Source organism: Natator depressus, chromosome 8 (genome assembly GCF_965152275.1).
Source record: "Natator depressus isolate rNatDep1 chromosome 8, rNatDep2.hap1, whole genome shotgun sequence".
NCBI classification, from domain to species: Eukaryota; Metazoa; Chordata; order Testudines; family Cheloniidae; genus Natator; species Natator depressus.
In genome coordinates this window covers 13380480-13406213 of record NC_134241.1, presented here as the reverse complement: position 1 = coordinate 13406213, position 25734 = coordinate 13380480, and the positions used below count along the sequence as shown (strand labels likewise).

At 41.3% G+C, this 25734-nt stretch overlaps 1 protein-coding gene across 5 annotated transcripts in view; it reads right to left on the bottom strand.

Moving 5' to 3' along the window:
* The window catches only part of FSTL4 (follistatin like 4), a 671384-nt gene that overhangs the window by 453264 nt on the left and 192386 nt on the right, over positions 1-25734 (bottom strand). The window contains exons 1-3 of one of the 5 annotated variants that reach the window (XM_074960458.1): positions 16235-16399; positions 15954-16003; positions 6652-6787 (exon numbers count right to left, since the gene is read on the bottom strand). In XM_074960458.1, the coding sequence (XP_074816559.1) occupies positions 6652-6777 (126 nt within the window). In that variant the 5' untranslated portion in view covers positions 6778-6787; positions 15954-16003; positions 16235-16399. Of the gene's footprint in view, positions 1-6651; positions 6788-7980; positions 8005-15953; positions 16071-16229; positions 16400-25734 lie in introns of those variants that run through there. The other 4 variants (XM_074960457.1, XM_074960459.1, XM_074960461.1 and 1 more) reach the window with 4 other exon arrangements.

The window sequence follows — 25734 nt, the reverse complement described above, 5'->3', positions numbered from 1 at the left end:
CGCTCAGTGGCTTTCATTTGAGTAGCTCAACGTACTTTGCATTTTACAGATGTGGCAAAAGTAAGCCAAAAAAATGAAATGACTTCCCCAAGGTCACACAGCTGTTCAGTGGCATAGCCAAGAACAGAACCCAGTAGTCCTGTCAATAAGTCTTCTATGCTAATCACTAGACATTATGAGCAATCAGTGGCATTTAAATATTTCCTTTGCCCGTTAAACAAAAAGCCACAAGCAATACCTGTAATGGTACAAGAATATTTTCCATTTTCACATTGACAAAGGATGATAATATTGTCCAGGGCTATTTGCCAGTAATGTACCACAAAACATAATACAACATTTCCATTTGATATGCAGTGATGCATGTTCTTTTGTTTGAGGAACTCCCATTAGCGGATGGAAGTTCTGCATGTAGAATATCCAGTAAAGGGATGCAATGAAAATCTCATCCGCACCACAGATCAGAGGGAAGATGTCTGGCCATTACTTGAAGGAATATGGCAAAAAACTTTTCAAACCACATTAGCAATGTGTATAAAACCTGCCTTTCACTGATATAATTACTTTCACTTAACTCCCCTCTTCGAGCAACATCTAAATTTAATGCTCAATAAAACATAGCTCTTCCCTTTTTAAAAGCCTACACTGATGGTGGGAATACTAGGTGTTTTTTGACCCACTTGGAAAACTAGAATTTCATCTGGGCTTGTCATAAATATAAAGGGAAGGGTAAACCCCTTTAAAATCCCTCCTGGCCAGAGGAAAAATCCTCTCACCTGTAAAGGGTTAAGAAGCTAGGATAACCTCGCTGGCACCTGACCAAAATGACCAATGAGGAGACAAGATACTTTCAAAAGCTGGGGGGAGGGAAAAACAAAGAGTCTGTCTGTGTGATGCTTTTGCCGGGGACAGAACAGGAATGGAGTCTTAGAACTTATAAGTAATCTAGCTAGATATGCGTTAGATTCTGATTTCTTTAAAATGGCTGAGAAATTAAGTTGTGCTGAATAGAATGGATATTCCTGTCTGTGTGTCTTTTTGTAACTTAAGGTTTTGCCTAGAAGGATTCTCTATGTTTTGACTCTAATTACCCTGTAAGGTATTTACCATCCTGATTTTACAGAGGTGATTCTTTTTTACTTTTTACTTCTATTAAAATCCTTCTTTTCAGAAACTGAATGCTTTTTCATTGTTCTTAAGATCCAAGGGTTTGGGTCTGTGGTCACCTATGCAAATTGGTGAGGATTTTAAGCAAACCTTCCCCAGGAAGTGGGGTGCAAGGGTTGGGAGGATTTTGGGGGGAAAGACGTTTCCAAACAACACTTTCCTAATAAAAATAAACCCAGATAAATGTTTGGTGGTGGCAGTGGAAGTCCAAGGGCAAAGGGTAAAATAGTTTGTACCTTGGGGAAGTTTTAACCTAAGCTGGTAAAAGTAAGTTTAGGAGCTTTTCATGCAGGTCCCCACATCTGTACCCTAGAGTTCAGAGTGGGGAAGGAACCTTGACAGGGCTAAATGTACAGGCATAGGTTGCTGATCTTGCAGGGACTTCTTACTCATGTGAGTAGTCCCACTGGCTTCCAAACTCCAATAAAAACCTGCCCAGAAATTTTCAAGGAGTCTTGGGTGCAAAACTCTCTATATGATTTTGGTTCTGGGTTTGATTTTACAAATAAGCCTATTTTCTTGTTCCAGTTTGGGTTTGACTAATGTATCAGGAAATAGTTGTGCTTGTAAGATTTCAGTGCAAGATGGCAGACATCTCACAATATCCAATCTAGTGATATTTCCATCATTCAAGGTAATGAAACTATAGTGCAAGCCCTGATTCAGTCTCATACTCAAACTCTAGTTTAAGGGCAATCCAGAGTTGAATGACACCTCCTGAACCCATTACTAGTTCTGAGGTCTAATCATCTTTGGATCTGTCTGTAGGGCTGGTTGGAACCTAAAACAACAGGGGGAAGCCAGATAAACCTAGGTTTAGCAGCATTTGTGGCATATGGTTCTGGCAGCAGGAGCCTGAATAGCTTCTCTGGCTGGATCATTTGAGGTGGTGTCTCAACACCGAACTAGTTTAGAGTGGGAAAATATACTTCCTCCATTTTTCATTTCAATGAAGTTGTAGACTTTTCTTGGCATTCTGAACTAAATCACATCATCAAGACCTAAGGAACTAAAGCAGTGTAGAGAATATTGTACCACCAAAGACAACAATTATATTCCCATTCTTAGATAAGCCAAACTTCAAAGACATTATACATTGGCTCAGATGTGATTTGCAGCGTCTAAGCAATGTTAGAACTTGGTTGTTATTTTGGGGTGCTTAAAGTTTAGGATGAAATCCTGGCCCCATTGAAGTCAATGGCAAAACTCTCTAACTTCAGGAGGGTTGAGATTTCACACTTAAGCTTCATAACATTCCAGATTGATTGTGTGTGATTTTAGGCCTGCAAACGTTTAAATTTCATATGTTATGATCTAGTCTTAAATAACTCACCATTTTTTGCTGTATGTGAAAACAACCTAAATGTTAAGAGCTCAGTTGTTCAATGTTTATTTTTTAGTAATACCTCTCCATTAATGTGACATAATTTGTCAGTAGCTTCCTTGTGACTAGAGCTGGTTAAAAAATAAAAAAAAGTTGACAAATCTCTCTCTCAAAAAAGGTCATTTCACCAAAACCTTAATGTTTCATGGGAAAACATACCTGTTTTGATTAAAATGTTTCTCAGGTCCAGGATGGAATTCCAGGTCTGATTGAGAGAGATCAGAATAGCCAATGGCCCAACAGTCAGGGCACCCACAGCAAATGTGGGAAATCCATGTTCTAGTCCCTGCTCTGTCTGATTTGGAGCAGGGATTGAATTGTGCTATTATAGGGTATCAATGTTTTACGGAAATATTTTGCAATTTTTTTTAAAGGTCTTGGTTTTGCTCCATGTTGGAATGAAAACGAATTTAGAAACCTCAAAAGTGTGTGTGAAATGGAATTGTTTTCTGGACAGCCTTACTTGAGACTGAAAGTGAAGACATTATAATTTTCTTAGGTATGTGGATTTTGGGTGGTTGCCTTTTTATTTCAATGGGTAAAAGCAGCTATTAGGAATTTTCCCAACTTCTGGGATTCCAGAATCTCATCCAGTGTTTAAGTCTTACTTCCTCCACAAAACCCACCCCTGCCAAACTCAGTAAAAATGCTGTCACCTACCTTGTAAGTTTTCTAAGAGAGAAACTTCCTCTAAAAGACTCAATGCATTTTGCTCCTGTGTCCTGGCCATGTTGACTCTTTTTGATCCCATGCAAGGAGAGTGAATTCGCTAAACTCCAATGGAAGTTCTTGCAAGAGCTAATAGACACTTTGTAGAATCAGGCTATTGAAGATTGAGCTTCTCAAGGATTGTGACTTGCTGGATCATGTACATTGCTGAGCACTCTACTGCTGCTTAATAATAATGTGTTTTTAAAATAAGTTATGGTATTAGTTTTAATTCATTATGCATCCATAGGCACTTAGACCCGATAAATCTGTATGTATATTGTTACTATTCTAATTAAAGTACTACTCAAAGAAGAAATATGATTTTATTTTCTCAAGAATGTCCTATAATTTTAAGGAGAGGGATTGCTGAGCATCAGGAAAAAACACACACTGCCATGATAATATAGATTTAGATTTGTTAGACATAAGGGTGACTACACATTGCACACGTAGGGCGCAGTCAACAGCCACAAATCTTGCTTTAGTTTTATAAATTCAAAGCACAAACACAAGAAGTTCTACTATAGACCAGCAAGAAATAGATTTAGAAATTTGAACATAAATTAAGCAATACATTTTTGATTCAGTAAACTGGGGTCTATGAAGATCAGAGCAAACACTTGTAAAGGTGGCGGACCCTTACTGGGTCCCTTACCCTTGTTTTGATATATTTTGAACTAAACTCTCTACAAAATTAAACTTGAGATCATTTCACCTGTGAAATAGCCCTTTTGTTATTCTACGAAAATTAACTTTAAAACGTAATTTTAGTTAGTTACAGCCTAGGAATTTTGCCATTTATCATTCCACAGTTAGAATGTCTTCTAGTAGAATTACAGCAATTATATATAAATCAGAAACAATTTGTTTGATAATTAACAGACATTTCTTATGAACAAGCCACCACCATGTCAAAGCAACTGACTGTCACGGGTTCTAAATCCATGAACTGTGAGAAACTTTAATGTTTCCATTTCTAGAACAGTAAAGTTGCTGATGTTATAGGACAGGAAATAAAACAGAAGTTAAACAGAAGCAAATACAGCCAAGAGAGAATAGGAACTTCCTGAATAGTTTCTGTTGTGATAAACAGTGGCATGACCAAGCTGTACTTTCTGAAAGGGTGAAATGCATTCACTCTGAAAGAAATTAAAAGAGAATGGCAAGCTATTTCACAATTCCACTGACTGTCTGGAATAGAGTTGCATGTAATTTGTTTTCAAATTCCTATTGGTATTCTACTCCTCACTGTACAAACAGTATTGCTTGTTCAACAAGCCTTCTGTGCTGCTACTTTTTTTATTTAATCTGCATTTATAAATGTTATACCCCTTGAAGCTATTTCAACTACAGCCTTTGTACATAAAAACATTTCAATGTTTTAATAATATTCACACTTCTTACAAATCTTTTACAAATCTTGGAACAAATACATCAGGAGCTTAGATCTTTTCAACCCCGAGCAAAATCAAGTAATTGGTGTAATAACTTTATGGTTTTAGAGTAAGATCAAATGAATGAATGTCTTTTGAGTATTTTAATATAAACTATAAAACTATTATACTAAATCATTTGATTAATGAATTTCACTCCTAGGAGTAACATTCTTTAAGAAAGTCAAATTTCTAACAAGCACGTAATTCATGAAGAATGGCACAACAGTTTTTAAATCCAAAAAGCATGCAAGATAGAATTAGTTATCTTTAAAAGAAAGCAAAAGCAATTTGAAACAAAAGACATGAGTGGATCTTAAAGCACATATACGAAATTAATTTAACATTACAAGCACTAGTATCTTGCATAGTGCTCCAAAGCAGAAAAATAGATGGTATGATGGGCGGGGGGAGGTATAGAGGTAGGACATCTCAAAGCAGTAACAGATTTGTGTTGCTCTAAAAATCAAAGAAAGAGTGCCTGTGAGTGTGAGAGACAGAGTGCCAACCTTTGCAGTGTCATCACCAGCTCGATCAGAATTGATTTTTTGAAGTGATCCCCAGCAGTGAATAATAAGTGTACTTACAGTGTATCTTGAGAAACACATCATGTAAACCATCTTATTGAGAGAATGAATGTACACACACACACACACACACACATTCTTAAACATAAAAATGTCTTGGTGGCTGTTCCTTCATAAAAATACTTTTAATGGCTAATATTTGGTCCAGAATCTGTGACGTAACAATTAACATGCCTCAAGTATGCCATTAAATAACTGCTTCAAGAGTCTGCCAATTTTAAAAAAAAAGTCACTCATTTTGAAAACATAAGGCAATTTGTTAGAAAGTTCATGATAAATCGGAAGTCAAAAATATAATAAAATAAAAAGAGTTTCATCATTCTCTCTCATTGTACTTTTAAAAAAATATTCTTGTTATCCCCACACGTTTGGTTTGGGCCTCATTATTTCAAAATAAGTTTAAAATCTGAGCTTACTAGATATTTACATACCTATTATGATGAACAAATTCACTTCAAGAACTCTGATAAGGACACAGTCTGAATATTTTTTACTTGAAATACTGATGCAGAATGCTATTCAGAGTTTATAGAGTCGCTGTTTAATCATTGCAAAGAAAGCCAACTTTTTAACTTCAGCAATGAAAACATAGATTCAGTTACTTGCACAGTTCCCAGAAGCCTAGTGCCTGTATGGTTAAGATTGCATTGCAATTATATAACAATGAATGAGAAATCATGCCTTGTGATCAAATAACCCACTATAAAGTTGCTCGGTTGACTGTATGCAGTCTTAGTAATAGTAAGCAATGATGAACTATTATACCTTTAGAAATCCTTTCCATTTTCCCATATTACATCACAAGCCTCAGTTTTGGGGAATCTAGTGAAACGTGGGAAGGTTCTGAGTGAGGATCTTGGCAAGCCACTTGAAAACAACTGTGGATTAGCGTCCCCTTTTGTAAAATGAGAAAACCAGTTTCTAAGATTTTAGTTCCTCAGGTGAATGTCCATGTATAGACAAAATATTAACTATTACTACTTATACAAATACATTTTTAGACCCAAATCCTGCAACTTGTTTCATATGTGTACAGAGTTTCACCAACACAGAATGAGCTGGAGGATTGAGAACTTGGACTGTAAACTTTTTGGGGTAGGGACAAGGTCTTCATGCGTGTTTGCACGACACTTGGCAAATTTGGGACTTTGAGCACTACTGTAATATACTAATAAAAGAAACTACAGGTGGGGAGAAGAAGTGAAGCCTTCTGTTTTATAGAACATATAGCTCAGAGTTAGTAATTCCATTGTCCCCCTCAGCAAGTATTTATCTTCACAATATGACCCTCGCCGCTTTTCCCATACCACATTGAAAAAGCTGAAAGCAGCATTAGAAAGAATATGAAATGACAGCTGATTCACAGTACCTTTTGTTGCAACCTCCCTGCATCCGCATAAAGCCTTCTGATCCTGTCCGATTCCATCCACCCCCAAGTGACTGACAGGAAAACCTCAAGCAACACCAGAAGTGACCAAAACCTTCTTGATTTCATTATTTCAAGTCTGTTGAGAACAAGATGACAACTATCAAACCATCATGTGAAAAAAAAAAAAAACACTACAGAAACAAAACAAACAACCCCCCCCATGCAGCTTGCAGATTCAGTAGTTCAGCTGAAATTTCAGCTAATTTATGGCAGCTATACATTTAAAAATTTCTTGTGGAACTATTTACACTCACATGGCACAAGTAATGGAATAATGAGTTCCTATGGGTACACTTGCCAAGTTATGTGCAACAACAATTTCCAAGGGAAAATGCTCCTTTATTTTAGTAATTTGATGTACGACTGAATGAAGGAGACCTAGCAAAGATAGCATGGCAGAAGAGTGTGGTAGAAAAGAGACCCCAAGGAAAGCTGAGGAAGTGATGGATGGATTGCATAAAAGAAGATGGTCAACAGGTGGTTCTTAGTGCCACCTTTGACAGACATGACCCAAACCCCAGTTGATGGGATAAAGAGAAGAAGATGGTTTATCCCTGCCCTTCACGTGTTGCTCATCTTCACAGGCCTTGATCCTACAAGCTGCACCACATGGGAGGAGCTTTGTACCTACGCAGAACAGATTGCAGAACCGGGGTTCTTTAGGGCAGGAGTTGTCCCTGTGTGTACAGGAAGGGCCTATCCCATTACATCCTCTACAGGAATACACAGTGTGATGTGACGCTCTATATTATAAGCGTATTTCTATAAAGAATATGAATACGGTATAACTAAGATATATTTTATGCAAGATGGCTCACGTAAGATATCATTAGAAAGGTTATGGTTTACTGAATGTGATTATCCAATTTGTATGCATATATCACTTCTGTATCTGCAGTTAGGAATATTGACTATATAACAATTACAACTGTGGTTACACTTGGAGTTGCCCACCAGACAGTAAGCAATCAGCCTTAATGAGCCATTAGGAAAAAGACAATGGGTCTTTGAAGATATGGATCCCCCATCTTCCAGAAGTTCCTTCCTGTGGACATTGCAAATAAACTTGGTTTCATGGTTGCTTTGACACTGCAAGGTCAGGTGATAATGTCACCTGGTAAAAAGTACCACCTTGGACACTGCTAGTACTTTCCCACTAGAAACAAAGGCTTCTCACCTTATGTAAATTCTATTTAAGGCTGGGGAGTAAGGCAAACAGGTCTCTTTTCCATTGCCTTCCTGCCCAAGAAGAAAGACTGTTGAAAGTACCTGAAGATCCAAAGGAACTGAACTGAGGCCTGAGTCCAGATGAAGACAGGAGTCTAGTCTGTAAAGAGAAATAACTGGAACTCTAAGCTACAGAAACTCTACAACTTGCCTAAAACAACATTTAGGGTGAGAAATTACATTTTGTAACCTGTTTCTTGTGTGTATTAAGCCTAGTTTGGTGTTTTGTTTTATTTGCTCAGTAATCTGCTTTGTTCTGTTTTCTATCCCTTATAATCATTTAAAATTTACCTTTTATAGTTAATAAAACTTGGTTTTAGTTTATTCCAAAACCCAGTTTGTGCAATTCATATCTTGGGGCGGGGGGGGGGGGGGGCGCAAAAAGCTGTGCATATCTCTCCACATTGAGGAGAGGGTGAATTTTTATGAGCTTGCACTGTGCAGACTTTCTATACAGTGCAAGACAATATTATTTGGGGTTTACTCCCCTAAGGGGATGTGCACATGAGTGCTGGGTGAATCCTCTCACACAGAGCTGACTTCAGTCTGTGTCTGCAGCTGGGTGTGGCCTTTCCTGTGCATATGTGCTATAGAAGGCTTGAGAGCCTGGCACAGCCAGGACAGGGTGAGGAAACCCAAGCTGGTAAAATGGGCAGAACCAGTGGGATCCCAGCTCATCTGAGCAAGGACCGAACCAATTAGTTTGCAGAGGAAGACCCCAGCTCCTGTGTGGACCCCCAATGGTTTCACCGGGACTCTTGGTATAGGGAGTCAATCTACACAGATCTAGTTGCAGGATCTTAATGTATTTTACATGTACCTGCACTGAGTTGATAAATTAATAAAGAGTTTTACTTCTTAAAGAGAGCTTATGAGATTATTTCCCAAGCTATGGCCCAGATCACTTCATCCTGTGGCAGTGTCCCAGGAAGGGGAGACAATCCTTCCAAGATTTCCTCACAGCAGATCCTCCAAAATCATTCCATGGTGGACCATGAAATGGCAGTAGTTCTGTTTTCAAACTGCACCAGCTTCTCTGGGCATGTGCCTCTGAGTTGGCTTTGGAACCCTTCCCACCTTCCAGGCTTCCTCCTAACTCTTGAGCAGCATAATTTAGTTGGCAGTGCATTGCCAGGGACTCCCAAAAGATGCCTGCCCCATTAAAGGAGGAATTTCTAGGTATGGACAAGGGCTCCAGGCAAAAAGCTGAACAGTCCAGGGTGGCATTACTGTTTGCCTGGTCTTCAGCTTGGGCTTGATGCGGGATGATGCATGTTCCCCCAACTTCCTGAGGTTGGTTTTGTTCCAACCTTAAATTCAAATCAAAAGTCTCCTCAAAGCATGATGAGGTGAAACTGCCAGTAATTCCTTGTTTCACATTAAAAAACAACCACCTGCAATATTGTGTTTCAGGGGAAAGCTGGACTAGATTCCATAGAAAGATGCAAGCATACTGGTTAGGGTAGGACTGCACACCGTACATTATCAGTTACATGGCAGTCGCCAAATTAAGCCCAGGAGTAAATAGAAGTGACTGTATTGAAGTCAATAGAGTTACACCAGGGTAAATAGGACCCCTGAAAGATAGCAAGTGAGTGATACAAAAATGTTGTATAACAAGTGAAGGACTGTATCTGGCCCTGGTCTAACACCATGGATTTCAAAGCTTATGCCCCTTTACACCAGGGCAGAATTTGGTCCTAGATATTTTGTCTACCCGAATGTGTACTGTCAATAAAACAAACACCAATTACACTCTGCACACTCATCAGCACCCTTAAGTCCTCACTATTCCTCAGTACTATTCTAAACACCATCAATTGAAAGAGATCAGGGTGAAATCAGAATTTACTAGGCTTTCTAAATTCTAATTAGAAACTCTCAGATGTAATGCTATTAGAGCCGTAAATAAATGTGCAATAAACCAAAGCCACTATATCAATACGCTACAAATATATATTATATTATAAACCACTCTGGCACAGCAGTCCTATTCCTTACATTTTTATAGAGGCATTTTGTATCATTTGTTGATACAATCACAGCAAATAGAACAATATCATTTTGCAATTCTGGAGATTTCTGACTTATCTGCAGTTTAAAGTTCTGACTCCAGAGCTCAAACATCAAAGAACTAGCCATGCCCAGTTAGAATTAGTAACTAACTACATGGAAACAGGATGTTAAATTGTTCAGATTAGGTAAGATAATAGCTGCATATAACATCAAAAACTACCAGCACAATAACTGCCTTCCAATAACACCAATAGATTTTAATGTGATTTGAACAACTTGTATCTTTCCCAGTTCAATTTACAGATTACTTATTTTTATAGCAACACTGCCTGACAATATTTTAATTAGTTTTACTCATAATACTGACATTTATATTAATACATAGTATAGATCTGTGTGTTCTCTGGGTTAGCTCATTCAGATGCCAGAAATACAAATGTGGGCCAAGTTCTATAATCCTTAATTGAGCAAAAATTCCCATTTTGTCATGAGTCCCAGACGCTAGGAATTTAATTAGAACCAAATTGCTGGAGAAGCTCAGCAGCATTGTCTTGTACGGAGTTGCTTCAGTGAAGGGTTGAGATAGTTAAATGAGAGGGGCTCTGCTCCTTGCAGAATCGGGTCCTTAATTCTTAAATACTGCATCTTAAATGGCTGTATAATGCTCAATTAAATTTAAAATAAATGATGATCCAAAGTTCATTGAATTCAGTAGGAAGACATCCATTGATTGCAATGGGCTTTGGATCAGGCCCATCATTGGTGATGTGCCACCAGTTTTTTCTCCTAATTTGGGAGACAAATATGTAAAACATAAACCCACATGGGCAGTCCTTCTCCATGTAAGTCTCTCAGTCTGGACTTGCCTAGGCAAGCTGATCTGTATAAAAAGAGCACCTACTGGACAAAGTGCTTGGCTGAACACTAGAAATCTCTTGAGAGCTCAGAAAAAATCTGTCAAACACCTACCCTTCATAACCTGTGTGCAAGCAAGGAAAAAAATGATTCCAATATATTAGATAATTTAAAATTATCTAAAGTCTCAGTAAATCTGATTTTGTTTTAAGAATGGATGAATTTTTAGGGGCCACATTCATGCTTGATGCACTAGCTATAGTATAATTACAGCTGGGATAAATTTAGCCCTAATAATTTAAGTTGAAGCTGCAATAGGAAACCTATATAAACATATATAATTTACGGTTCCTTCCCCCACACTGAGCTAGATTTTAAAATGTTTGCTCCTGGACAGCAGTGCTTTACCCCATGAGTATTTACAATGCATAAGGGTGGCAGAAATCTGCCACAACTAAAAGAAAAACCACTCTAGTTATAAAGAATCCCTTATTTGGATAGTGTCTGGCACAATGGAGCCCCTGAATCATGATAGGGTCCCAGATGTGCTGCTATAATACAAATAAGAGCTTAAGAATGACCTTTCTTAACGCAGCTGTTTTCAGGTTTTTAAGCTGTCTCTCATTCTAAAGGTATAAAAAGACAAGAACTATTGTAAGATACTAATCTTTCTGCCAAACCTACATTAGAAAGAAAAAGTTATTTTAGCTTCCTAAAATTATGACTGTTGTTATAAGAGAAAATGTTAGGGCCAAATCATTAGGTGTCATAACTTGGATCCATTTACACCCGCTGAGAATCTGGCCCTTAGCTCCTCCAGTACAAGATTCAAGTTTGCTTTATTATATAATTAGCGAGCGTTTCTGTGACCTGTAAAATCATTTTGATACCCATCATTTTTGTAAAATGCTACTAAATCTAAGAAAGTTGTCATGAAAAATCAGCCTAAGGTAACCTTTCAGCAAACCATAATGACGTTAAATTACATTTCCAATTAATTATTTACACTATCTCTGATTAATACTTCAATTTTGATGAATGAGGTGCCTAAATGGTACCAAGTGCAATATGTAAAATTGTGTCACACATCCTATTTAAGACAGGGAGCATTTGTACAAATTTTAAACAACAGCGGAATACTTTGTTGAGAGCTGTTTTGATCGCTGTCTAAAGCTCGTTCTTGCAAGGTACTACATGCTACTGGAAAGATTCTGAAAACCTCAAGTCCTTCTGACATCAACTGGAGTGAAGGACATTCAAGAGTCCCTCAGTACCTTGCAGGACTGGACCTTCTGTTTGCATCTTCAACTGTTGCATCACCTCTGATGTGATCTTTCCACAAGGTTTAGTCCCATGGTTTGTTTTGTGGTTATCTACAATATCGCTTCATTATCCCCACAGGACTGACTAGTTAAATGTCAATAATACTAGAAAGCTGTTTGCACAATCCATAAATAAGACTTTTAAAAGGGTGAAGTGGGAGAGGAGTCAGATATTTTATTAACTCAGCACTCTTCAATGTCAGTTGCAGGGTAAGTGGTGGTAAATCATGGATGCAATGATCACAGGTTCAAGGTCATCCTCAGCTGAAGAAGTGCAATTCTACTATTATTTTGGGTGGGAAAGTAGCCCCCTTTCTGAACACACAATCCCTCTTCTCTTTGTATGCTGCATTACACAGATGTTGACCTTGGTTAAGGGCAACAGCAATAGACTATGGCCCAAGGTTTAAGAAAGTTCCTGAGAGTCAACTTTGAGCAGTATTGCTTCTCATTGACCAGCTGTGTTGGTTCAAGATTGGTGACATCTTTTTAGTTGGGTGACCACATTTGATCCAGTCAATTATTTTTTTTTAAATATCTAAACTTTTAACCAAAAGCCCTCTCACTCTGGTTGGTTCCTCTATCACAGCGGTTCTCAAATTTTTGTACTGGTGACCCCTTTCACATAGCAGCCTCTGAGTGCAACCCCCCTTATAAATTAAAAAAAAACACTTAAAATATATTTAACACCATTATAAATGCTAGAGGCAAAGTGGGGTGGAGGATGACAGCTTGAGACCCGCCCTGTAATAACCTCGTGACCCCCTGAGGGGTTCTGACCCCCAGTTTGAGAACCCCTGATCTATAAAAATTCACTCACTGTCACACAGAGAGCTTGAAAGAGCTAAATCTGAGTATGTTCAACTTTAACACACACACACACACTAGCAGGTAGGTACTGTCTTCTTCACCCTAGTTCCCCCTCCCCCCTTTTTTCCCTATTACCCCCCATTTACATTTTCAAACTGTATGCTTTTCAGAGCAGAGACGGGGGTCTTACTCTATGTTTGGAAAACACCTAGCACATTTTGGATGTTACCATGATCTAAATAACCCAAATCTATAGGAAAAAAACAAGTTTGTAAATACACACACAGGCAAATTACACACACAACCATCCATTCCCAGTACTAATGACATTTATCTAAGGGGAAAACTTGATTTATATGCATGTCTCCGCGTTCATCTTCCTAGCTTCTCTGAAGATAATCATTAACGTCCCCTTTAGCCTGGTAGGAAGCAGTATCTCTTTCGAGCTGTGGGGCAATTTCCCATCTACACGACGCTGTGATGACGGTTTTCTACCCTTAAATGTGCGGCGTGATACAGCTCCCTTTGCAGTTAGGAGCGGAATCCCGTGTAGCAAACGCGGAGTTGCGGGGAGCGGCGGGGAGAGACTGGGTTGTCACAAATTCTTCACCTGGCACGGGTGGATTTTGGTAATTTCCGAGTTGTCGTGGGGTTTTTGTAAATTGTTCTTATTATTTATTTAAAGAACCATTTTGTTACAACGGTAAAAGGCAGAGCAGCCACCGAGGCGACACCTAGGGGCCAAAGACCGGGAACAGACGCAGCTGCAGCTTCAAGGGGCAATGTCAGGACCACAGCCCGTGGACAGCTCCTGTTCTCCAGCGAAGCCCAAAGGGCGGCTGTGTTTTCTTCAGCCTCCCCGTCCCGCACACCACCCGATCTAAGAGGTGCCGGGAGAGATCTATGGTTCAGCTATTTCGCACATGATTTTTTGCCGGGAATGGAACAAGCTCACTCCCCCATTTTCCGTTTCCAAATATACACACACAGTCTTCCTGGATTCTCGCTCAGCAAAGAAGAGGGGGTTTTTAAAAAAAAAAAAAAAAAAAAAAAAGAACCCGAGCCCTGTGAAGTTTCTCATATTTCTTTTGCTCTGCAGCCTGAATGAGAACGACCCAGGAGTCCCTGCCCCCAGGCCCCCCGCATGCCAAGTTACATTTGGAGACACGATCCTAAAGAATACTGTGAACTAAATCATCAGACAAACGCTAAAAGGTTATCCCCGCCCTCCCCCAAGCCTGATCTCATCTAATAACCAAGGAGGCAATGGGCAGCTTTAAAGCTGCATTTTTAAGTGAGCGTTGTGGCCTTTTAATAATAGGAGAAATATTTTCAAACTAATTAAACTCCCCTCCCCACACACACACACACACACACGTGTAAATACACTTTCAGAAGCCCAGGGGAAGAATTCTCTCAGACGTCAACCTTCTATACAGTTCGGTGCTGTGGAAATTCAGCCTGCCTCTAGCTTCCCATTTCCCCCTTATTAAGCTAACTCCTTGCCTTAAAGTACTGCTGATTATCTCAAAAGCAAAACAGCGTCTGAAACCAAATCCACTGCCAAAAAGGGGGGGAGGGGAGAAAGGGAGGTTGGTGTGGACGGGAAGGGGAGCACAAACAACAGAAAGGGGAAAAAAATCCCACCCTCCCACAATTTCAGGAGTCCATTGACCAGTAACTCAAGACAGACCGGGTTAGAGGGCAGGGAGTTCGCCGTGTGCGCGAGCGTGGGCAGGAGGCTGGGTTGTGATGGGGCGCGGGGGAGGGGGAGAACCTGAACGTGCGTGACCAAGGTTTCCTAGCTCCGTTACCAGCCCCCCAGCACGAAAAGGCCAGGTTGCAAGGCGAGCTCTGGGGCTGGGAACTCGACCGGCGCGCTCCTTGAGAACGCACTTCCAGCCGCGGAAATGCGGCTGGCTTGAAGGGTGTCTCCGGACCGCCGCTTGTTATAACTCCTGCGTAGAGATGCGTTCAGTGGGGAAACCGACCCAGGCAGCCCGATTAGCTTGCGGCGAGAGGATCCCACGATCCCTTTTGCAGCGCTCCACAAAGAGCCAGGCAACCGGGCTGCCGCCTGGTCCGTCCCCTGCTCCCGGGGGCCCTGTCAAAAACTCTCGCTGCTAAACCCGGGTTTCCATCAGGGGCATCTGAGAAGATGAAGAGGGTGAGCCCAGCGCTAGCCAGGGAGCGAGTGAGGAAAGAGAGAAGGGGAAAGAGCAATTCCAGAGCAGGAGCGGTTCTCTAGGATATGGTTAGAACTAGCTCTTTTGGGGGGCTGGCGATTTTTGGCGGCCCCCTTGCATCGGAGGCTCAACCACTGTTTCCTGCTCCTCGCAGCTTTGCTGCCTCTGCAGTTACTTGTAACACATTCAAACTTGTAAACACGAGCAGGAGCAAGGGCAGACCCATAGGAAGATGCAGGAGAAGCAGCTTTTGCAAAAATGAACTGTCAGATGCCGTAGCGGCTGCTCATCCCTCTCCCCCCCTAGCTTCTGGTGCTCATTCCCCTAAGCCCTGAGAGCGTACGATGCCCATCGGGAAATGCTCCCCGGGAAACCGGAGAGAGATGGCAAGCCTGGGATCGCACCCCCCCCCTCCTCCAGAGACTGCCCTGGGCTGCGGGGTCCCGGGTCCAGTGCACGGGGGTTAAAGTATTGCACCTCCAAAGCTGCTCCTCCTTCCCACTACTGCCTCCCCCCAACCACATCCCCTGCGCTGCATTCCGGAGCAGAAATTGCTCCGTGCAACCAAGGCTACCATCCGCTAAGTTAACGTTGCAAACTCTGTCAGTCATCATTAGGGACTCTGAATTACCACCACCACCACAGAGATCAGCAAGCCCCCTGCGAGCCTTCCTGTGGCCGGACACTGGGAGGAACAGGAGATCGCTTTAAAACCCCACAACACTGACACATTAACCTTACTGGGGGCGGGGGTATACTGCCCATGCATAACCCTCCCTTACCCCCACACCCCCATGGAATCAGAGGCTTCTAGCATGTTACTTACCGGTAGGATTCCCGTGGCAGAGACTGAGCACAGTTTAAAGCCTGTGGCAGCTGGAAGAAGAAGAAGAAAAGGATGTCAGAGTTTTGGTGTGTTTTTTTTTTTTTTTTTTTTTTAAATCTCCTTATGGGGAGGAAGGCTACAGAAGTCTGCAGGAGCGTTTGTGGGGGAAAGGGAAGGAAATCATGAAAGGCTGGAGCCTGAAGGAGGAAAAACCAAGGGAGATTAAACAAAAGACCGGAAAAAATGTTTATGTATATATAAAAAAAAAAAAATCACAACACAAGCTTGGCGCTGGTGTCGGTCGCAATCCAGGAGCTAGGAGGTGTAAATGCTGAATCCTGCCCTATTTCTGCTGCTTGGACCAGAGCTGCCTGACGTCACCCAGTCATTTGCATATTCCACCCAATAGCGGACACCTGTGTGGGCTCAGGAGCGGGGCTGGGAGCCGGGGCGGAGGGAGTCCCGCAGGCAGCCAGGCGGGCGCTCCCTCTCCAGGAGAGCCAGGTAGGACGGGGGAAGGGAGAGGGGTCAGAGCCAGACAGAGGATCCGTCAGCAGGACTTCCTGAGCAGAATGCTGAGTGAGCATCCGTTTTTGTGCAGGGCTGGGTAAAGACAGAGCCAGCCCCACATCCAGTGTGACTAGAGGGCAGGACTAGGAACCAGGTGCTTCTTACTAGCTCCAGTTCACTTTGTGACCTTGACCCAGGTGCTGCGCCCCGTTGTGCCTCAGTTTCCCTACTTGTACAATGGGGATGATACCACCCTCCTCGGGGTATAGCCAGGCTTAATTCATTATTGTTTCTAACCCACATTGGCCGATAGAAAGTGCTTTTAATAACCTTCTCCTCTTCAGTAGCATTTGTCACTTTGCCTTTCAGTTCCACCTCCTATCAACTGGAAAGTCATAGTATTCAAACTAGTGTATTGACAGCAGGCACGATTTTCCATTGCCCTGCATCTTGTGGCCAATTACATAGGGGCCAAATGCTTGTAAAAGAGCTACTGAAATCAGAATACAGCATGTCACACCCACTTTGCTCTGGTGTAAATGACTGCACGACGTGCAGAGTAATTGTGAATCAGGCCGATTGAGACCACAAGAGGAGACTTTTTATTTTTAGCTTTCATATCTGAAGAGATCGCTCACGACAATAGCTCCAGGGTGAGCAGAGGTTAGCTCCCAGGCTCTGAGTCGCTGCTCTCAAACTCAGCTGATCAGTAGGGGACTCTCTGGCCTTTGAATGACTCAGCCAGAGTAATAAGGATTGCTGTAAGGGCTTACAATGGCAGACAAGAAGCAGGACTCAAGTAAATAAATGCTGAGGGAAGAAACGCATGACAAGACTGAAACTTTTGTCTTATCTGCAGCTGATGTCCCTTCTGCTGAACTTCAGTTTTCAAATCTCATTTAAGTGATGGGGCAACCCCCCAAGGGATGGAGGTGATGCGAGGTTGTTATTAGGCTCCACATAGTTTAGAATCACACTGACTGTGGCTGCTGAATGTGGAGTCATTATTCCTCTCTATCCAGAAAGGTGCCAAAGTAAGTCCCCATCAATACTGCTGCAGACTAAACAACAAAAAACAGGTTTTAAAGTCTCTAGGATGAACTGGAATACGGACTTGGTGGGATTATGAAGACCAGCAGCTGCACTGCTTAATGAGGACTGGGACTCCCTGACAGAAAGCTGAAGGAACTGCTCTAATTCCTAAAGAAAAAAATAGAAGACGTATTAGCAAAAAGAAAAATCATACCTGGTGAAAAATCCTCTGAGAAATGGGTTACTACTAAAGTTGTTTGAAATAGTCATCCCCAAATTAAACACACAATGACATTATCCTTCGTCAGGTTTGACAAGCAGCTGTAAAAATGTGGCACTCTTTACAGGTTTTGCAGCAGCAAAAGCGGAGTTTGGGCACAATTACTATTATTGGGATGGGAATGAAAGTTCTGGGGCATTTTCATCCCAAGAACGTTCAGACTTGAGCTGGACTGTTGCATTTTGACACAAGCATTGAAGTCACATGGTATTTCTTGGGGATCCTTCACTGAATGACACCACTTCATGCGCTCAGCAGAAACTATTTTAAACTGTTCCCAGAGGCATGAGAAGGAAGGGGAAGTGTTACACCTCCAAATGTCACCAGGTGGGGAGAGAAGTCAAGTGGCCTATCTCCCTCAAGTTAACTCCAGATACTATTGATATTATTACAGGGCTCGGAAGAGGATTGGTTGGTCATGGAGGTTCTGAGGGGCCTGATGCGAAGACTCTATAGAAATGGACCAGAGATACAAAGTATAGATCAGCTTCAAAGTTCACAGGTGTTCAGGTCTCTATATCTTCTCCAAGCCAGGCTAACCTTTTCGGTATGCATGTAACTTAATATGAAAATCTTGGTTTCTCAAACCTTGAACTAATTCTTTCCTGAACCTCGGACACATTACCCCACCATTGGATGCATCCAAATAGTCTTCCATTCTCTTCTCTACAACTCTTATTTGATTCAAAAGAAAAAACAGTAAATACACAAGTTTTGGGATTGATCAAAATTGTTCTGTTTGAACAGTCTAAAATTGGATTTAACTAAACAAATTTTCAAAAAAAGTATCTGCTTTTTACAGAAAATGTTGATGCTGAAAAATTGAATGCCCCCAAAACAATTTTTCAGCTGAAAATAAAAATAGTGTTATTCTGAAATGCCACCACAGTGCCTCATGGGAGTTGTTCAGGCATCTCATGCTCCCACTCTCCTCAGCTATACTTCGTCTCCCTTGATACACTAGAGCCATGCAAGTTCAATGATGGGACACCTCCTCTCATCAAGAAGGGAAACCCTGGTGCATCATCTAGGATTTAATCTGACCGGGGGCCATGCTAATAGAGTAGAATGTGAGCAAGAGGAACCTGAACTATAACTCCCATGATGCACTGCACCAACATTTCAGAGTCAAAATACTTCCAGATTTGAGTTTTAGGTGAGAAACTGAACCCTGGAGGGAGCCTTCTGTGGCGTCAGAAGTTGTGAATGGTGGAGGGGCTGGTATAGGAATTGGGCAGACCTGGGGCAGGAAGTCAGTGCTCAAAAGCTGGGAAATTGATGGCACCCCTCAGCAGAGTTTACTAGGAGACTGGCAACACAGAGAGGACCTTTTCACAGAGCCCCCATCCATAGTGAGGTAGCCCCCATTAAACAACTGTCCTGGGGAGCTGTTGGGGAATTTTGAGACTTTGGGAAAGTCATATGGATAATCCAACCATGGCTTCTTGCAGCTCCATCAGCATCTGTGGGTTTTGGCACGCAACTACTGTTCATTGCATAGGTGGGAACACACTATCCACTAACATGCAATAGAATGATGAAGGTAAATTCTGTTGGGGGACTGCTTTCTGCATCCACAGATATTTCAATGGGATGGGACTGTATTTACATAACAGCAATGTGCCAAGGGGAGCAAAAAGTGCCATGAAGGATATGGATGCCCTTTCATATTAGCAATAGTGAGTGCACCAAGTGCAGCTTTCCAGGGAAAAGCAGAGACGTTAACACAGTGCTGCACAATATTCATGCACCGACTCTAATGTCCTTTTAAAAAACACCCACAAATATAAATTGACTCACACCAAATTCACTCATGAACCATTGAAAATAATCAGGACCATACAATTTCCTACCATCCAGAAAGCTACATACCCCAGAAAAAGACCAATATTTTTAGACTTAACTCCATATTTAGGCACATAAATGTGTGGCCCTCTTTTCAAAGGCACTGAGCACCCTCAATTCCTACTATTTTCACGGCAGACCAGGGTTCTCGGCATCTCTGAACATTTTAGACTAAGTATTTTGTACCTTTCTGTATTTATATTTTGCCACCTTTTTAAAATAAAATTTTAATAATTTTTAAAAAAAATTAAACTACTGTCTAACACTCTTCTCTGTCCCCCAGAAGCCCTCCTCTGATAACGAGCTGACATCTTCCCCTGCTACCTTTACGCTATATAGGGAATAGAAAGTTTGTAGTTAAGCTACAGCAATGGGCATCTGTGTGACTGAGCTGTATTCTAAGATCTCCATTGGATAATGTGGCACTTTTTGAAGGGTGTGATCTGTAAAGCTCTGATGTGCCACAAGATACTCTTTACTGGTTCACACAGCTTACATGTGTGGGCAACGAAAATGACTTTCAGAGATGGGGTGGGAGAAATAAACCACTATCACCGTTGGTGATGAAGAATGGATATATTCTTAATATTTAGGGATGGATGAGTTTGAAGCAATTCAGTGCAGCAACTACCTTTAACTGGGAATGAAAGGGACCAAAACATTTTTATTAAAGAAGAAAATGGTGATTGTAGGAAGCAAAAAAGAAAAACGGATTATTTTAGGTCAGACACAGGGAATGGGGAGTTTCCTGATGCAGAGAAAAAGAAGCAAGACACTGTAGTTCCTTGTCAGACAAGGACTGGACAGCGATCTCTAATGCTGACCTGAAACCAGCTCATTTGAAGATGAGAAAATTATTTTCTTCAGGCTCAAAGTGTGTTGGAAACTAAAAAGCCAAAGGAAAGTTCTTTGGAAACTCAGAAGACGAAGCAGCGAGGTAGTATAGCTTGTGCTCTATAAAATAAATATGAGTAAATACAGTGAGAGTAAGAAGAGGGAAAGACAGGTTAGTCATGGAGGAAGCCACAGAAGTTCAGGCTTTATCTACATTCACTTAAATCTGAATACATTTTTATGTTTTTAAAAAGAAGGCTCTGAAACCAATTTCCATTTCCCAGGCACTGCAATTTAGGATCATATTTTTAAATATAGCAGGCCTGAATCTCATTTACACTAAGGCCTCTTTACGCTACACTGGAAGCGCTCCTAAATAAGAGGGGAGGGGGAAGAGGTAAGATTATCTTATTTGAAAATTTAGGTTTAAAGTATAGCAAGTCATTTCCTTTAGTATCCAAAATCCTATGGCGGAGGTAATTTGAACCCAGGTCTGTTATGGAACAATTTATTTGCTATACTACCAGGAAGCTGGAAGTGTAACATGACAGAGGGATTTATGATGGTAGAACCAAGAGCCTGAATCAGTACTGATTAAAAAGGAGAGACACAGAACTAAATTCAAACAAAACTAGACATGTATTAAACAAATACAAATGTGACAAGAGACATGATTCAATTATTAGGAGTCCGTCTTTTAATTTCTTATTAAGATGACAGCATCTCTCTTTGCCCACATACATTTAGTTAAGCTTTTTGCTTTGACAGTGCATAAAATTATCCATGCTAACTCTGTATCTCTTACTTGTAAGTCAACTTGAAATTTGTCATCTTTTCATTATCCTCTTGGTCAAAAACTAATAGGAAGGAACAAGCTTAATAGCAGCTTCAAACCTCTAGGGATTATGTCAGTCTTGTGTACATATGCCAGTACAATTAGCATTGATAGTCACTTAAGCCTGTAGCCACTGACACACAAGCTCACACACTTAGGGCCAGGTCCTGGGGTGCTGCTGAAATCCACAGAGCACTGGTCAGTGGGTGCTATGCAAAGGTGGTTTAAAGCTAATATTTGTGCTCTTCTGACCAAGTCACTACTCTGAGCAGGGCCAGTTTCCCAACTTCAATCAGAATGCAACAGTTAGATGTAGCCAAAATACAGTCCAAGACAGAAGTGGCATAAAGACATTCTGGCCACACCCTCCCAGTTATGCTGGCAGCAAAGAATATGGGTAATATATATGCCCTTACATTAGCTACATCACTGCTGCGGACACTGGAATGATCCTCCCTCAGCTGGTTAAAGTGGCTTCAGGGCCAGTGGTGTGGCTCAGAGTACCCACAGTGTATCAGGAAATCTCACCCAATATTTCATTGCCACATGTTAGTAAATTATCACACATTTGATGAAGGTACTACGCCACTGGATTCCAGTTACTTTGAATGACCTGGCTCTGCTATACTGTCTAACAGCAATTACAATGCTTCATTCTTGCTTTGATAGCTGTAAGCCCCCCAAAAAAGGTAACAGATGTTTTATACCAAAGAAAATACTAAATGTAGAAACAGTGGCTTGATTCATTTCACAGCTGTAGTCTTTTTTGATTTGTTTGTAATTTTCTACACTACTGCTTCCAATTTGATACTGTCTGGACCTTGGATGACAATAAGAATGGGATAACAGATGATGAGCTCAAAATACTGAACACAGTCATACTCACCCTACATGTACCTACAATCAATATGTCACTTTGAGGAAGAAACCATCAGCCACTGGGCAAAGTTTGGAACATAAAATGTCACAGCACCCAAGATATATTTCTTATGTACTTAGAAGCTGTCAGTACAGGTAACTTGTTTCTGTGTAGGAGACACCGGACAATGGTTCATAATAAATAGTCTCAAATTAAAACCAATATGGCATATACGTACATTTTTCTGCAACTCCCTCCACAACAAACATACACAGGGCCAAGATCAATGCTAGTGTGAACACATGCTATTTTCATTGATTGGACTTGTGTCAAAAGGAGTGGCACCTGCTTCACTCAGGTCAGATTTGGTCTAGATTTATGAACCAACTTCTTCCCCCAGATGCAGGGGAGAGACTGCTGTTGGAGTCAGTGGGAATTATGCATATACAGACAGGAAGATATTAGGCCTCTAAGTACTCAGAAAAATAAATTTGACTACGTAGTTTTCTGAACTCAGTTGCTTTCATAATTAAAGCTAACTCAGACAAGAATTCAGTGCATACACACAAGCTCATAGAATCACAGAATATCAGGTTTGGAAGGGACCTCAAGAGGTCATCTAGTCCAATCCCCTGCTCAAAGCAGGACTAATCCCCAACTAAATCATCCCAGTCAGGACTTTGTCAAGCCTGACCTTAAAAACCTCTAAGGATGGAGATTCCACCACCTCCCTAGGTAACCCATTCCAGTGCTTCACCAACCTCCTAGTGAAAACATTTTCCTAATATCCAACCTAAACCTCCCCCACTGCAACTTGAGACCATTACTCCTCGTTCTGTCATCTGTTACCATTAAGAACAGTCTAGATCCATCGTCTTTGGAACCCCCTTTCAGGTACTTGAAAGCAGCTATCAAATCCCCCCATCCAACTCTTTCCCCTTGGTCTCATAAGAAAGTTAAACATCCAGGAACTTTCACATATTTTAAGCCAGATTGTTTATTATATATATTACAGTAATTTTCAGGAAGCCTAATCAAGGGTCAGGATTCCATTGTCTGTATCCCAAATGGTTAAAAGTCCAGAGGTCAGACAGGATGCAACAGACAAAGGTCTGCAAGTAGGTGAGAACATGTAGTACTAAAATAGAGTTTAGTAGAAATAACAGAGGTCTCAACAGGCCACTAGCAATAACATATCTCAGTCAGCATGAATTCAAGCTCAAACAATATATGTGAGCAAGGATGAACGTGCTGTGTACTCTTTGTATTGTCCCTACAGTGAGATGGCTGGAGGGAAGCCTGGAAGGATGTGAATATTCATGGACGTCACAGCTCTTCAAGAAAAAAAAAATATATGAAACAAGATCGAAATGAGGCTCTAGAGCTGCAGAAAAAGGCAAACCCTTACAAAGTAACAGTGAGGATAGAGTAACTTGACTCGCCGAGAGATCAAGTGATTTAGTGCAGGTCTTCGGCCATTTACAATTTTTAAAGGTGAAAGGTCCAATTTTTGTAATACCTGAAAATTAAAGGGCCAGCCACTCTATCTTTGAAATGATAGTTTCTTTCCTGGAAGAGTTATCAGTCCATTACCAGCCAGCTGGAACCCATCCACACAAAAGTAATTGGCTATTGATATACAGTAATGCTGAAAAGTTATTGTTTTTGTTCATTGCTACAGAAAGATGTCCTTTCTGTATAGCATTTAAAGTCATTATAAATGGTTATTGCAAAATAAATAAGGAAAGAGATGTTTTTCAGATGGATTAAGATCTATTCCTAAAATAGATTTTAAATCACAGAGCGATGTGGCAAAAAGTCACTGGCATTGGATGTATTGTGCACACATGTCCATAGGACAGACCTCATATACTGAACTTTCACTCTGTTTAGAAGTTAATTATAACTCCATTATACAGAGTCTCCTCTGTATTAAAAGGCATGGAATGTAGGTCTTAATATCTTCCAGCAGATATTAAGTGTTACATTTGAAGGAGATCACTTTGTCCTCTTCTCTGAATGAATAGGAAGGGAGAAAAAGATACATCCTTGGCTCCCAGTCCTCGTGTCAGCTACCAGTGAGTACTGAAGAAGAGCTAAGCCAATTTTGCTACAACTGCTCTGTACTGGGACTTAAGCTTCCAGCACTCCCAGTGATTGCAGGGATGAAGAAAAGCTCTGCTACCACTCTCAGCAGAGGAAATTTTTGGTCAGTACTCCTCCTTTTCCAGTATTAAAAAATAAAATAAAATAAAACCCTTAAGCCTTCAGTTTTGTTTTGTTTTCTTCTCCACGGTAACAGGTTTCCTGTGCATATATGAATGTGTAAAAACTGGTTAATATGGAGTCCAACTTGCAAAGATAAGGGTTACAAGACCCTACCTGCAAACTTGAATCTTTTAATGCATACAGACGCTGTTCTTATTTGAACACATGGGAAAGGTCATTATTTTACATCATTTATTTATTTCCTTATTGCCCCTAAGGAAGAAAAGAATTTACACTGAAACTTCACAAGCTGGTCCTTTGTGTTGCCATCACTGCACTCCAGCTCTCAAGGAGACTAGCCATTTCCCTGGGCCTCCCCATCCACAATTTTTTAAAGCTCTTGTGCACGCAGCCTGCATGCACATCTACACAATGTAGACCCCTGCCTTACAGATTTGCTCACACAAATCCAGAGACTGATCCTGCAAGCTGCTGAGCATTTCCTGCAATGGGTCTGCAACTTCCACTGGCTTCAGAGAGATGCTACAGTGACTAGCATGCCACAAACACCAAAGACAGATAGATGACACATTGCAGGATCACAGCTGTTCACAAGCCAGTCACTCGCTAAACATCACAGATGAGCAATGATGAATAGAACAGAGGACCTTTTGCTTCATAATGCTGCCCGCTACCCAACTGAGCTAAAGAGATTCTCTGCTATGAATAACTTCAAAGCTGATAGCTGCCTATGAGCAGCCACTGGACCGCACTGCTAAATAAATTCTTAAGCTGATCTGATTCCAACCAGCAGAGGGTGATGGGAGACAAACACAACCTACAACAATAGGCAGGAAGAGAGAAAAGGACAACATTGGAGGAATGGAGTAAGTGGGAAAGAAGTTGATCATGATGTCAGAGCAACTTTACGGAGATTTTTTTTTAAAGCCCTGGTGTGAAGGGGAACACTCACAGCCAGTGCCGCCTGGTGGTCAGGTGGGCCAGCCTCCCAGGCATTCCACTTTCTCACTACTGCTCCACCCTGCCATGGTCTGTCCTCTCAGTGACTCAGTCCCCCTGCCAGGTCACATTTGCAAGTCCACCCATTTCAGGGTGTATATATAAAGGGTCCAATAATGAGGAAGTCTTCAGGATCAAGTGTGGCGTTCATGGCTTCCCCCTTTGGTCAGCGCCCCATGGACTGGACCCTTGTATCGTCCGGGTCTTCCATCAATCAAGTTCCCTGCCAAGGGACAGGCTTTCACAGTTGTCCCTCTATAGGGACTGGTGGGGGAGTCCAGGCCCACTCTCTCCACTAGGCTCCGAGCCAGAGCCCAGTGGTAGACAGCTTAGCCTGGCACACTGGAGTGCTGTGGTT